Source organism: Anarhichas minor, unplaced genomic scaffold (assembly GCF_050575085.1).
Source record: "Anarhichas minor isolate MPS153535 unplaced genomic scaffold, ASM5057508v1 ptg000003l, whole genome shotgun sequence".
In the NCBI taxonomy this organism is placed as follows: Eukaryota; Metazoa; Chordata; class Actinopteri; order Perciformes; family Anarhichadidae; genus Anarhichas; species Anarhichas minor.
In genome coordinates, this window is record NW_027466449.1 from 3286211 (window position 1) to 3300839 (window position 14629).

Consider the following 14629-nt stretch of genomic DNA (forward strand, 5'->3'; position numbering starts at 1 on the left):
AACTGTCAGTGACTCGCTGGATTTGTTCCGTTACCTTTTAAGTAAATAGCACTAAGCCCCGCCCACAGCAGTGGGTCGCTTACACACATAGAGTTGGTCTCATAATCATAGTCTCCAGTTTCAGTGTTTAAATAAAAGGTAAGTTCTCTTTTCCTGCTCCTTATGTCAGTTGTTCTCGGCTGCTTTTGGTATTAAACTACTCCGGCACCACCTCGGTTTAAATTAAACATGGTTTGCAAGGTTAACTTTACATGCACTTAACGCGAGCTATGTCCATGCCCCACTGCTGTAAACTGCAGACGACATGAGTAACGTAACGGTTTACTAAGTACCGGAAAAAAGTTTCTCAGCATCACTGTCAACAGCAGCCTGACCCGTGTGGAGATATGTGCACACACTTTAAACGTCTTGGAGCATTTGAAATGTGTTTTAATCACGCAGAGCTGTGTCCACACTGTAGCGAGCTGTTGTCCTGCAGCAGACCTACAGACCGTTACACTGATAAGCGAACGGTTGCGAAATTGGCCTTTAATCGTAACATTTAGCGGTATTTTAGACTAACCATAATCCCTAAATTAGTGAAACTTGGAGACATCTTGCTAGTGCCCACTTGCTGTCCATGTTTTGGTGTCTCAGAAGCTATTTGCCGACATTTCAGGCTGTTTGCTGATTTCAGCTTATCACTGAACCTGCTGCTGGCTGGTTTATTGCAGTGGCAGTCCTGACCTACATATCCCGGCCCTGTCCTGAATGAGAGGACTTTTCTCTGCAAAGTAAACGCACCACAGAAAACCCTTCAATAAAAAATACAATGGCAGACAGTTTTTTTCAGCCTTTGCTCTTTCACCTTTTGATTCACTCTCTCTCTCTCTCTCTCTCTCACACACACACACACACACGCACACGCACACGCACACACAATGACAAAAGCTTCCCTGTTGCTCAGTCAAAGTGAGACTGCAGCAGAGAGGAGCGATTCGTTCCTACTGCTTGAAAGATTTGTCCAAATATAATTTGAGCATTTGGTACAAATGAGCAATGAAAAGTTAGTAGAGAAACATAAACCGCTCTCCTCAACAGCAGGGAATAAGACAAGGCAAATAACCGCACAGTGGGGCGGTTACTTCCAAGGTGCACGGAGAAGGGAAGAAGTCTGAAGAGGTCAAAACTCTAGCAACACTTGTAGTATAAAGAACAACTTTATTGGGTCTGTCTGTAGTTAATATATTTCTGGTTCTTTTAACTGCCTGTAATTTAAAAAAAGTTTGAGTTGAGAAGGACAAGGTGTGGCTGAAGTAATGATTAATAACATGTCAGCCAAAAGGCTCTCCGTAACCCACAATTTGCATACTTAGCAGGACAGTACGCAAATGTTACTTTTGGACATATAAATGTCATTAGATGTACTAGTGACACTGCACCCTTCAATGTGTGTTGTTGTGATTTACAGTGAATGAAGAAAAAACCCTCCCAGAACCAGCATGTTGTCTTTGGCCCGACGACTTGTGACTGCGACTCGAGGGAGATTTATGAGGGATGGCAGGTGCTTGTTCACCTGTTTGCCAGAACTTGCCTCCAGGACCAGAACCACGGGCCAGTCCTCTTCGCAATCCTTCTTCAACCATTACAGATGCTTTAGTGCCACAGCTGCTAATTGGAAAGCTTCATCAGCTACAGCCAATCAGAAGACACCGTCCTACAGTTACGTCATTGTTGGGGCAGGGTCAGCGGGCTGCGTCCTGGCTAACCGCCTCACTGAGGATTCCCACGAGTCTGTGCTGCTGCTGGAGGCTGGGCCTAAGGACATATCGCTAGGCAACGTACAGCTCTCATGGAAGATCCACATGCCAGCTGCGTTGACCTACAACCTCTGTGATGACAAGTACGCCAGTTAGATCATTTCACAAATGCTTTGTTGCCGGTGTATAATATATTTGATTTACCTTGTCATTCATTACTACGACGGGTCCCAGATGTGTGCAAACAAAAATGTGATTTTATGTTATTTTAGACTATTACAGCCACAATAAATAGATAATAATGGATATAAAAGTAATTCTAACTAATGAATCATCCATATATCACATTTAACTTATATCAACTTATTATTCCAACATTTTTGAAATCAGTCCCCATATAATAACGTATTATTAAACTGTTGTTGTCCAGATCCGGTAAGCAGACAGATATTGGTCCCAATCTGATGCCGTGCTGTATTTGTTTTCATTTCTCCTCAGGTATAACTGGTACTACCACACTTTACCCCAGGCCCACATGGACAACCGGGTGATGTACTGGCCGAGGGGCCGCGTCTGGGGCGGGTCCTCTTCACTCAACGCCATGGTGTACATCCGCGGACACGCTGAAGACTACAACCGCTGGCAAAGGGAGGGGGCCGAGGGCTGGGATTACGAACACTGTCTGCCTTACTTTAGGAAAGCTCAGTGTCACGAGCTGGGAGAAAACAGGTACCGAACAACAATATCTGCTTTTCATTCGAATGCTCTTGGGGTACCTTTTTGACTTGTGTTCAAATCATTTTAAGATGAATAGACCGAGTTTAAAGGGAACCCTAAGTCTGTCAGTGTTAGTGCTGCAGTCCCACAGACTCACAATGCTTCAACATGCGTAAATGCGTAAATGGAATGTAAATTTGTAGTGGCACAGTGAAGATCTTATCACATGGAGCCTAGCCGCAGGAGCATCACAGGGGAAATGCAATGCGTCACCAATCTAATTTCAGCATATGCAAATGAGGAAGGTAGACGGCAGCCCAGATATTAACATTAACTAGAATGATAAAGGCCTGTGTGGTCTGGAAGTAGATATCACAGGCGAAAGTGATGCGTGTGTCCATCTGTGTTATAATGACAGACACAGAAATTAGATTTTATTATGTGCTACGTAGTGTAATTTATCAGAGACTTGAATTATCATGCCATGCATCCACGGGAAGATTTTTCTGCAGTGTGAGATTCACGTAATGCTTCCACGTAGTACTGCATCACCACATTGTGTCCATTTGTATGTGTTTGAACTTACAGCAAGACAAACACATACTCAGCATTTATGTTTTCCAACTTTTGTGGCGACCCTATCAGCTCTGACTGGTTGACTGCTGGCGTAAACATAAATGAAAGGAAATGTCATCTCATAAGTACATATACACAGCCACCCTCCTGAAAGGTCGCGATGCTGGGAATTTAAATGATTAATGTCGATGCAATAGTGATCATTGAAGACTTATACCTAGTTCCCACAGACAGATTGTTGCATTTTGAAAGGGAAAAGCTCTTATCTTCGTGACACATTCAATTTGTGTTTTGTGTGTGTACTGTAGGTACCGGGGAGGCAGCGGACCTCTTCATGTGTCCAGAGGGAAGACCAACCATCCCCTTCACAAAGCTTTTATTGAGGCGGGGCAGCAGGCGGGATACCCCTTCACGGATGACATGAACGGGCAGCAACAGGAAGGCTTGGGCTGGATGGACATGACCATTTATAAAGGTTAAAGAAAACATGAACTACTCTATCCAATAACAATTGAGAACACTTGTAACCACAATGCTGTATTTATACATCTCTTATGAACCAACCAATACATATTGTCCACATCTCACTCCCCGAATGTGTCCAGGAAAGAGGTGGAGCTCAGCCAGTGCCTACCTGAGACCTGTCCTGAGTCGACCCAACCTGAAGACGGAGGTGCGCTGCCTGACCACCAAGATCCTGTTTGATGGCAACCGTGCCGTGGGTGTAGAATACACACAGAAAGGACAGAAGAAAATGGTAAGATGGAAAGAATTACCATCACTTTAAAAGAAGGGGGAAAGAACATTATATTGTGGAAGGTGATATACTTTTATTTTAAACACAAAATTGAGATGATCTTTCTCAACCATAGCGGTCAGAAGTTGCCCAGTTAAAAGCATGCTGTGCCTTGTCATGCAGCCACTAGCACGGACTCTGTTCTCTGTTCTGACTCTGTTCTCTCTTCAGGTGTTTGCAGATAAAGAGGTGATATTAAGCGGAGGTGCCATTAACTCCCCTCAGCTTCTCATGCTGTCCGGGGTGGGAAACGCTGATGACCTGAAACAACTCGGTATCTCTGCGGTTCAGCACTTACCAGGTAACTGAAATGAGAAAAAAGGGAAAAACTTTCCAAAAAAACATCCTTGACTTTATTTGAGAAAGCAGGTTGTCACGTTTTTGCTAGTTTATTTGATATTAGCACATGAACACATTAAACACAGATACACACTGACTTCATTGAGGGATTCATTTACACCCGTTCCATGTGTACAAACATGACCGGTATTCTTGCCTCTCTTTGTCTTCTCCTCTGGTCTCGGTGGTTTCTCAGGTGTTGGCAGTAACCTGCAGGATCATTTGGAGTTGTACATCCAGCAGCAGTGCACTCAGCCCATCACCCTGTACAAGGCCCAGAAACCTTTCCACATGGTTAAGATAGGGCTGGAGTGGCTCACTCTGTTCACTGGTAACCAAAGGCACCCACACATGCATGTGGTAACACACACATTCTCCATAATGTCCTAAACGCTGCCTGTCTGATGACACCGTGTCCCACCATCTACAGTGGGTACGGAAAGTATTCAGACCCCTTTAAATTGTTCACTCTTTGTTTCATTGCAGCCATTTGCTAAAATCAAAAAAGTTCATTTTATTTCTCATTAATGTACACTCAGCACCCCATCTTGACAGAAAAAAACAGAAATGTAGAAATTTTTGCAAATTTATTAAAAAAGAAAAACTGAAATATCACATGGTCATAAGTATTCAGACCCTTTGCTGTGACACTCATATTTAACTCACATGCTGTCCATTTCTTCTGATCCTCCTTGAGATGGTTCTACTCCTTCATTGGAGTCCAGCTGTGTTTAATTAAACTGATTGGACTTGATTAGGAAAGGCACACACCTGTCTATATAAGACCTTACAGCTCACAGTGCATGTCAGAGTAAATGAGAATCATGAGGTCGAAGGAACTGCCCAAGGAGCTCAGAGACAGAATTGTGGCAAGGCACAGATCTGGCCAAGGTTACAAAAGAATTGCTGCAGCACTCAAGGTTCCTAAGAGCACAGTGGCCTCCATAATCCTTAAATGGAAGAAGTTTGGGACGACCAGAACTCTTCCTAGACCTGGCCGTCCAGCCAAACTGAGCAATCGTGGAAGAAGAGCCTTGGTGAGAGAGGTAAAGAAGAACCCAAAGATCACTGTGGCTGAGCTCCAGAGATGCAGTAGGGAGATGGGAGAAAGTTCCACAAAGTCAACTATCACTGCAGCCCTCCACCAGTCGGGGCTTTATGGCAGAGTGGCCCGACGGAAGTCTGTCGTCAGTGCAAGACGTATGAAAGCCTGCATAGAGTTTGCCAAAAAACACATGAAGGACTCCCAGACTATGAGAAATAAGATTCTCTGGTCTGATGAGACCAAGATTGAACTTTTTGGCGTTAATTCTAAGCGGTATGTGTGGAGAAAACCAGGCACTGCTCATCACCTGCCCAATACAATCCCAACAGTGAAACATGGTGGTGGCAGCATCATGCTATGGGGGTGTTTTTCTGCTGCAGGGACAGGACGACTGGTTGCAATTGAAGGAAAGATGAATGCGGCCAAGTACAGAGATATCCTGGAAGAAAACCTCTTCCAGAGTGCTCTAGACCTCAGACTGGGCCGAAGGTTCACCTTCCAACAAGACAATGACCCTAAGCACACAGCTAAAATAACAAAGGAGTGGCTTCGGAACAACTCTGTGACCATTCTTGACTGGCCCAGCCAGAGCCCTGACCTAAACCCAATTGAGCATCTCTGGAGAGACCTGAAAATGGCTGTCCACCAACGTTCACCATCCAACCTGACGGAACTGGAGAGGATCTGCAAGGAAGAATGGCAGAGGATCCCCAAATCCAGGTGTGAAAAACTTGTTTCATCATTCCCAAGAAGACTCATGGCTGTACTAGCTCAAAAGGGTGATTCTACTCAATACTGAGCAAAGGGTCTAAATACTTATGACCATGTGATATTTCAGTTTTTCTTTTTTAATAAATTTGCAAAAATTTCTACATTTCTGTTTTTTTCTGTCAAGATGGGGTGCTGAGTGTACATTAATGAGAAATAAAATTAACTCTTGATTTTAGCAAATGGCTGCAATGAAACAAAGAGTGAAAAATTCAAAGGGGTCTGAATACTTTCCGTACCCACTGTACCTTACAATCGAAACTGTCCCCTTAGGTTATGGAGCAACAGCCCACTTGGAAAGCGGAGGGTTCATCCGCAGTCGACCACATGTCACACACCCCGACATCCAGTTTCACTTCCTGCCCTCGCAGGTCATCGACCACGGTCGAGTTCCCTCCAAGATCGAGGCGTATCAGGTGTGTGCTTGGGAAATGGTGGCTGTTTTTTGTGCAGGTGGAAGATGTAATTATTAATACACAAGTTGTTTCGGTTTGACTTCACGTGGGGGGGAGCTGTCAGGATGGTTTAATTGTAATATACAGGTGTACGTGTGTCTGTGAGTGTGTTTGTTACCTGTGAACAGTGTGTCAGATAAGATTCCAAAGTACTCCTGTACACTCTGAAATCACCACACGTTTAGTCATGACTAGTTAGATAAGACCCTCACGTAATGCACAAGACACAGAAGAGTTTTATTGTCCCATTCCCCGGAAAACCTTTCACGTTCAATAAACCAACAGGAGCTTCCCAGAAATGTCCTGAGGTGGCTTAGTGACATTATTCATAGGTTTTTTCCAGACAAGGATACCTTCCAGGAAAGAGTTAAGAGTACATTGGGAAATGAGACTTCTATTGAAGTGCTAGAAAAGGCTTTGTGTTTTTTGTGTTTAAAGATAAGCCGGGTTTGTTTCATGAGTTGATGTGTGCAGAAACAAAAGAATACCAAAAGCAGTATTACTGGAAATGGCATAATGGGTAACATCTGTATAACATCTGTGAAATAACAATGAGTCTGAGTTCTGGACTTTCCTGGAAATATGTTGTTTTTTTCCTCTTGCAGTGAAATAATATCTTCTCATTGTCTGTATGGAGAGAAGGAAGTCTAACAGCAAAGTACAAATGGCATGCAAGTGTGAATCCAAAGCATACCACATAAATGAGTGTTTCTCTTTGTGTTTTAGGTTCATGTCGGACCAATGAGAAGCACCAGTATCGGCTGGATGAAGCTGAAGAGCGCCAACCCTTTGGATCACCCGATTCTCCAGCCAAACTACCTCTCCAACGGTAAGATTCAGTCACTGCACGGTCTAGTACCAAAGTCAGAGAGCATACTTTCTGAGACCTGCTTGGTTGTGAATGTATGTGAATGACACTTCCCTCCGAAGGCTGATCATTCATTCAAGGATCGTTGTTATTGTTATTTGTACTGTATTCATTATCAATTAGCATCAAGTGTACCTCAGTAATGTGGGGAAATGACTTTGAGAAGGAGCCTGGAGTTAGGTTGAATGGCACACTGCTGCTAATAAAGCCATTTTTTTATTTATTATTTCCATCTCCTCTCAGATGTTGATGTGTTGGAGTTCAGAGAGTGTGTCAAACTCTCCAGAGAGATTTTTACCCAGAAGGCCTTTGACCCGTTCCGTGGCCCCGAAGTCCAGCCCGGTCCCGAGGTCCAATCCGACGCCGACATCGACGCTTTTGTTCGCCGAAAAGCTGACAGCGCTTACCACCCGTCCTGCACCTGCAAGATGGGCTCGCCATCCGACCCGATGGCGGTCGTCGACTCCGGTGCCCGTGTCCTGGGGCTCGAGCGGCTGCGTGTGGTCGACGCCTCTATCATGCCCAGCGTCGTCAGCGGCAACCTGAACGCCCCGACCATCATGATGGCGGAGAAGGCTGCTGACATCATCAGAGGTCGCCCTCCTCTCGTTGACCCCGGGGTTCCCGTCTACCGACCTCCGACACTCGACACGCAGCGATGAACAGAGGGAACGAGCTAAAGGGTAAACGGTTCACAACACAGTGATCAGCTTCTTCTGTGTTTGATCAGGAGCTGATCAATTTGCCCGTGATCTGATATTATACATGAATAGTGTTGTGTTGTCTTAACACACCTGATTGACACACACACGGTAACATTTCAGTTTTAAATGTGTAGTCACAGGCTAACAACAATTATGAAGGGCTTATCTACGCTTTTTAAATTATAATCCATAATGATATGTTGATTTTAGCTGTTTACATGTGAAATTCAGTTTTACAGTATTGCACTTGGTGTCCTGACAAGGAAACAGTGGCTCTGTCACTTCCTTATTTTTTCATGATTTTAGTTTTAAAGTCCATTCTAAATTACAGATGTCTTTAGTAACGTTAAAGCCAGTGTGATGAACAACCTTCCTGCCTCATTGTTATGACATGAAGTCCAAACTCACTGAAAACTTCGGCCGCAGGCGTTTTGAAGAACACCTACTGTTTTAAAAGGACAAGCACGCAACAAAAGCGCTATGACGTGTGTCAAAATGCGTCAATTTGGAGCGTCAAATGAGGACCCAGCGACTAAAGCTGTTTTTTGTTTGTTTGAAGAGAGATAAAACACTACTACTGTTGCTTTCACTGGTTAAAATGACAAACGTCACATCAGCTGTCACTACTTAACGTAAATTCCATTTGTAACTTGATGGCCAGTTGGTGTGCTCTCTGCAGGAGGTCTGTACTCAGATTATTTATGAGCTAAGAGAAGCTTCAATGTGTAACACCACTGTACAACTGAGTGGACTGCGTGTTTTTGTAGTACGAACGACTTCAACAGAGTGATGCATCCTCCGTCTAGTGGATAATAATGATGCTGAGCAATTGCAACCGCACTGTGAACCGAGTGGAGAATTGCTTTCTGGAACATTTGTGTAAATTCCAAGATATTCCACCCCCCTCACTGTCGTGTCTGTGCCTCAGCGGAAAGATTTTATCAGCAGGAGCAATTGCAATCAGATGAAGCTAATTTGGAACAGGTGTTGGGCAACAGCAGACTCAACAGGACTGCACTTGAAGTAATTAAGTATTACAGCTCACATCTTTTAGTTGCCTTTTGGTTTAAGATAGTCTGGCAGCTGTTTAATATAAGTAGCAATACATGCAAATAATAACTCAGCATATCTGGCTAGTGTGGTGCTGAAATACTCTATAATGTAGCATATACTCACAAAAAAGCTGTCAATGTCACTTGTGTTTATACATTTTTTTCGTAGCGTGGATGTTTACAAAGAAGCTTTTGAAGAGTATTGTGTTTAACTGGTCAGATTGTACCACCTGTGCCTGTAACATCATTGTGTTCTGACGTCAGAGTGAATTTCTGCAGTATGTTAATGACGAAGTGTGTTCGTTCAGTCCAGCCAGGACCGATACACATTGGTGTTGAGTACATTTAACAGCCTCACTGAACAATCTTTGATTTAAATTAAATTAACATGTTTTTACTATCAACACTAATATATGCAAGTGCTAGAATGAATTCAAATTGTGTCTTGTTGAGCTTTGCACTACTCTATTAAGTATCTTCATTACAGTGACAATTACTGTTTGCATTATATGCAGTGCTATATTACATGAATGTTTGAATCATTTGTGTCCTAATGAAGGAGCAACACTTTGATTGTAAAGGGAAAATGATCGTGGAAGTTCTTACAGCCTTTATGTCTTTTATTGTTCTTGTATTAATTGTAAACAAACACTGGAAACTGTCCTGACCTTGTCCTCGTGACTTTATTCAGTGAGCTTTACAAAAGTTCTCAGCAAGTTCATTGTCAAGAATTCAAATGTACAAAACAGGGTTTTTGTTTTCCATTGGTACAAAATCTATAAGGAACTAGTACTTGTGCTACAGAGTAGATAAGAGTTATATTTTTTTTGATTTCCGTACGACTAAAGGGTAGAAAGCAGAAATCTTCACTTTTTACAAACACTATACAGATATTATACATTGTTATCATTTCATAGACATCTGTTAAGCAGTGGAACGGTACAAAAAAAATAAAGCTGTCAGTTGCACTGTTAAAGCTGTCGGTTGTTTTCGTCACTATGCTTCTAAATGTCGATGCATTTGGATTCTTGTACTGTGAATAAGCAGCAGATGATTATTTCTACTGGTGTTGCTGGCTGTCACTTAACATCTGTTTGGTTTTATCCACTCAAAAGAAATCTGAGACTGGACAAATTCATGTTGGTCAATCAACGTTTTTAACATACGTTTGTAAAAAACAATAAACGATAACGCTGAATGACGAATTCCTTTTCAATTAGTGTTTGATTTAGTAATTAGTGTTTCTCCCATCGGAGGAACCATCTCAATCAGCTCTACGTTGTTCAGGGTGCTTTATTGGCTCCTCACAAATGTGTTTCAGATGGCTATGCAGCAAATCTACACATTTCTGCTTACAGCATGTGTGTAATATGGCTTTTGAAGTGTTCTTAATTCTTCTAAAATGTTTTTTAAAAAGTTAGTAGAATCCGAAACATTAATATTGAACTTCTGGCTGTATTGACACAACATTGAGAGATTTTAAAGAGGTAATTGTGTGATTCTTGATTATTTGTTCAGATTTCACTGCTAATCATCCAACACTGAGGGTCACCGATCACTTATCAGAACTCAGAATTTAGATTACGATCAATTACTGCGACATGGTATTTAAATCAAAATGTTTCACATGATTGCATCTTTAAATATCTTTTTTTTTTTTTGTAATTTTGTGCAAATACAGCCTTTGCCACAATTGCTTTGACACCCAGATAGTTATTACCTCTGTAACTATCTTTCAAGTTTTTCTTAGTTTAACACAATTTACATGCAGTTAGAAAATGCATAAATCCTTTTTACCAGCTGAATTGTCCACTAAAATCTGTATGCATGCGTTTATATATATATATATATATATGAAGAATGAATAAGTGCATTTACAGTACATACGAAGAGCCTTTCAGACACCAGCTTGGGTCAAATTAACCTGTATATTTACTATTACTATTTATTCTATGCAAGAGAAAAACCTTTTCAATATTGGCATCAACCTTTTGTCACACAAGAAACCGTGTGCTCTTCTTCAGCAACTTGGAAAAGAAACAAACGACGAATCTGGAATAATAATTGAATATTGACGTGCGTGTAAATGCACTTAATGATCCCTCGTTTTGGTTTTATATTTGAAGAAGCCCTTTGATTGCACAGGTCAAGCACGTTGCCCAGACAACAGTATTTAAATTCAGGGAAAAAAAGAAAAACCAGATTGCCCTGCCACGGCCCAGTGTTGCTGTGTAATAGTTGCCCCAAAGACATTACAGTTGGCAGTGTTGGAGAAACACCGGTTGGTGGTGGAGCAAAAGTGAAGAACAGCAGGTGAGAAATGTTGCCTCTCTTTAGTGCATTTATCTGCAAGCTTCCCCTCACAGACAAGCTGTTTTAGACATCTTGTACAAAATCCTACAAATAAAAGGCAACATCATTTCATTCCAAAAACACAAATATACGGAATTAATATATAGTCAGGAAAGTCTCCCTGTCTGTTGCGTCTTTTTAAATATACAACATGTCGACGGTCAGACCTTTGTGTTGGAGATCTATGTAATAGTCTGACTCATCATGAAAAAAGCACTCGGGTGCCTGAGGAGAAATTCCCCGTACTTTCATTGCTGCTTAGCAGGTGAAACCAATCAAATGTGATGTGGGATCCACAGGAACTGAAATGGCCTGGAAGCAGAGCTGTTAAAAAGGCCGAGCCACACACGACTACAGAATGATGTCAGACAGACGATACTGTCGGACTTACTTTCTGCTACAGCATAATAAATAAACATTTCCTATACAGCTGCTGTTCAGTCATGTTCTCAGTGCAAACACTCAGTTTGTCTTATGTTCATAACTTCACTCATGTTCAAATAGTTTCAAGCAGGTCTGAGAAAAGTGAGACGTTGCATATTCTGGGGGAGTTGGTAACAATGAAATGGTCTCTCCTCCGTCTTCAAGGGGCTTCGATAAAAGTTAAGGATCACTATGCAAACAAGTGTGACATGGAACTTTCATCCTAAATCTTCCTTTATGTTCAGGGTGTTTAAAGGGATCATGTTAGTGAAATGGGTGTAAATTAAGTCTAATGTTTCTGTTATCAGTGTGCATGTGAGACAGAAGGATATGCCTCACGACAGTCTTTTTTCAGTGATATGTGATTTCCTTTTCAAGTCAAGTATCGAAGACGAGCATCATTTAACCCTGAAACCTGAGCCCAGATCAGCCTGCTGAAATATATATAAATGTATATATATTTATTCGTTTGTGTTATTTGAGTCGTGGAACATGGAGGAATGTAAATAACCAGCATCTGTTATCATGATCACTAAAGATTAAAATCACACATTATACGTATGTACATGACATAAAACTCCAACGGAATACAGGGAATCTTGGAATCATCGGATAACCAAAGACATTTTGCAGCACGACAAATGCAGCTTTGCAAAGCCAGCTTCAGTCTTTCAGACATCGGTGTGTTTAGAACGGTGACTAATTCAGTTTAATTGGCTCTTCACGTTGAGTGAACGGTGTTCGTTTCATGGCCTTGTTTGTACAAAGGCGCACAGTTTTAGTCAGAGCAGCAGAAGAATGACAAAATGCAACAATTAGACTCTCCATATGGATGCAATCACCCTCATTTACAGCCATCAAGGTTGTTGTTTCATTTCAAATCCAAGTGCTGCAGGACAGAGTCAGAATTATCAAAATAAATATTATGAATAACCAAGACAGACCGCATACCATCATTACTATCAACTCTCAGTATTTTACCAAACTGTCCGGCATTCAGCAGCTGGACTTGATCCTCAATGGAATTTGTTGGAGAAGTTAACGTGGCGAGCTCTGGGCTGGCTTTGCGAGGCTGGCAGGTTATTCTGTTAACAACAAAGGAAATAGAAAACACCCTCTGGGGAGTATCCTGAATTCCTGCTAAACGACAGGCAGGCTAGCGAGTAGATTGGTTCCCTCTGGTCTCAACATTTGCTGAATTTATCTCAGCTCTTTCACATCTGTTTTTCTCATATCTCCTACATTTCCATTCTGCACAGAAAGAGAAAACAAGGCACTTTGTTCTCTTATCCATCCATGTTCTACATGTTCTGTCTATTGCAGGAGAATCCTGAACAGAGACGTCCACTCACTGTGGAATAGAAGTAGAAATTCAATTGAAAAAACCTAAATAATCCCGTGTGAGCCGCTGCTATAGCGACGTGATGCATATCATCTCATCTGTTAGGTCCTCCTCGCATTTCAGAGCCACGTACGGCTCTTCGTCGCTGTAGTCACGGATGTTGAGGTCTCTAAGATCCGCGTTGGCATGTGGGTCCGTGATGGCGCTCCCCGTCCCCCCAGTGTTGCCGTTATCCATACTCCCGTTCAGCAGGTTACTGGCGGCACTCTCCATCTCATCAATGGTCATCTCGCAGGCGTCTGCAATTTCATGTTTGGTTGCTGCCACAAACTTGGGGTCTTTGGCGTATTTCCCCAGACCCTCAGAGATCAGCACCTGAGGACAAGTGACACATAATCAAAGCTGAAGAGATTCATTTTTTTCCAATAAATTCACATCAAAAGTCAGCTAAATGTGAGATTCTGGCGGTCGACTCAGGAACATCTGGATTTTGTTTGCATGTGTGTGTGTTCTTGAGACAGTGGGGTCCAAAGACCTCCAAGGGTCCTCATGGGGGTCTCAGGAAAGTGTAGAAAAACACTTTAATTTCACTGTAGAGTTGAAACAATCTATGAAGCTCAAATGGTCAGTTTGTCGATGAGGTGGCAGGACATACAGTTTCAGCTTCACAAATGCTAAGATTATCTTGTTGCTTTCTGGTTTCATATCATCATGAAGTTAATACTTTCATACTTTTTTGTCTGCATATCAATTCTAAGAAATGTTCAAATTAAATTTGGATGTTTGCATCCGAGCATTGGTCATTATTATAGACATCTCACAGATTAAACGATCAATCAAAACAATTATCAAGAGCTTATTCGATATTACCAAAGAAATACAGAAGTAATAGAATGACGGTGATTTGATGATATCATACCTCCACAGACGATCAATGAAATGTTATCCTGCCTTCAAGTTAGAAATGATTTGTACTCACAGCCTCCACCACACTGTTGGCGCTGCCTCTCTTCTGCAGTATGTGTGAGCAGCATTCTGCAGGTAACTTCAGATGTGACGGAGAGTGGCTGCGGCTGGGAGGTCCGTCCTGGCCGTCTGTATACCACGAACTCCTCTTCACTGCTCCGGGGATGCTGCTGATGCTGCCGGGGCTGCGCCAATCCACCTGAGTACACACATGCACACACACACACACACACACAGGCAATTTGAAACAACATGTTTTGTCAAAAGACACTGATCGAGATTCTTCTTTTATTTGTCAGGTATCAGATTGGTTTAATTGATGTCAGACATCAAAGGCATGATGAGAACATCAATAGTAAAAACAGCTAAATGAAAGATTGTAATAAACCAGTTGTATTTCTGTGTTTATTTCATATTACTGAACCAGTCTTTTCATAAACAGAAATGAGCAGGTTTATCTTTAACACGTCTTTGATCACACAGTGAA

The 14629-nt window shown here is 42.0% G+C and overlaps 2 protein-coding genes across 2 annotated transcripts in view; one reads left to right on the forward strand and one right to left on the reverse strand.

The window, feature by feature from the left end:
* The first annotated feature begins 74 nt into the window (after positions 1-74).
* On the forward strand, positions 75-10264 carry chdh (choline dehydrogenase). Its single transcript, XM_076093880.1, has 10 exons — positions 75-138; positions 1451-1882; positions 2238-2468; positions 3341-3507; positions 3638-3789; positions 4000-4129; positions 4364-4498; positions 6254-6396; positions 7162-7264; positions 7547-10264. Exons 2-10 carry the CDS (start codon positions 1482-1484, stop codon positions 7963-7965), a joined length of 1881 nt encoding a protein of 626 aa, XP_075949995.1. The 5' UTR covers positions 75-138; positions 1451-1481; the 3' UTR covers positions 7966-10264.
* A 2981-nt stretch (positions 10265-13245) lies between these two features.
* Positions 13246-14629, reverse strand: part of cacna1db (calcium channel, voltage-dependent, L type, alpha 1D subunit, b) — a 68666-nt gene continuing 67282 nt past the window's right edge. Inside the window, 2 exon segments of the mRNA XM_076090735.1 lie at positions 13246-13551; positions 14156-14341. Of these exon segments, the coding sequence (XP_075946850.1) occupies positions 13246-13551; positions 14156-14341 (492 nt within the window).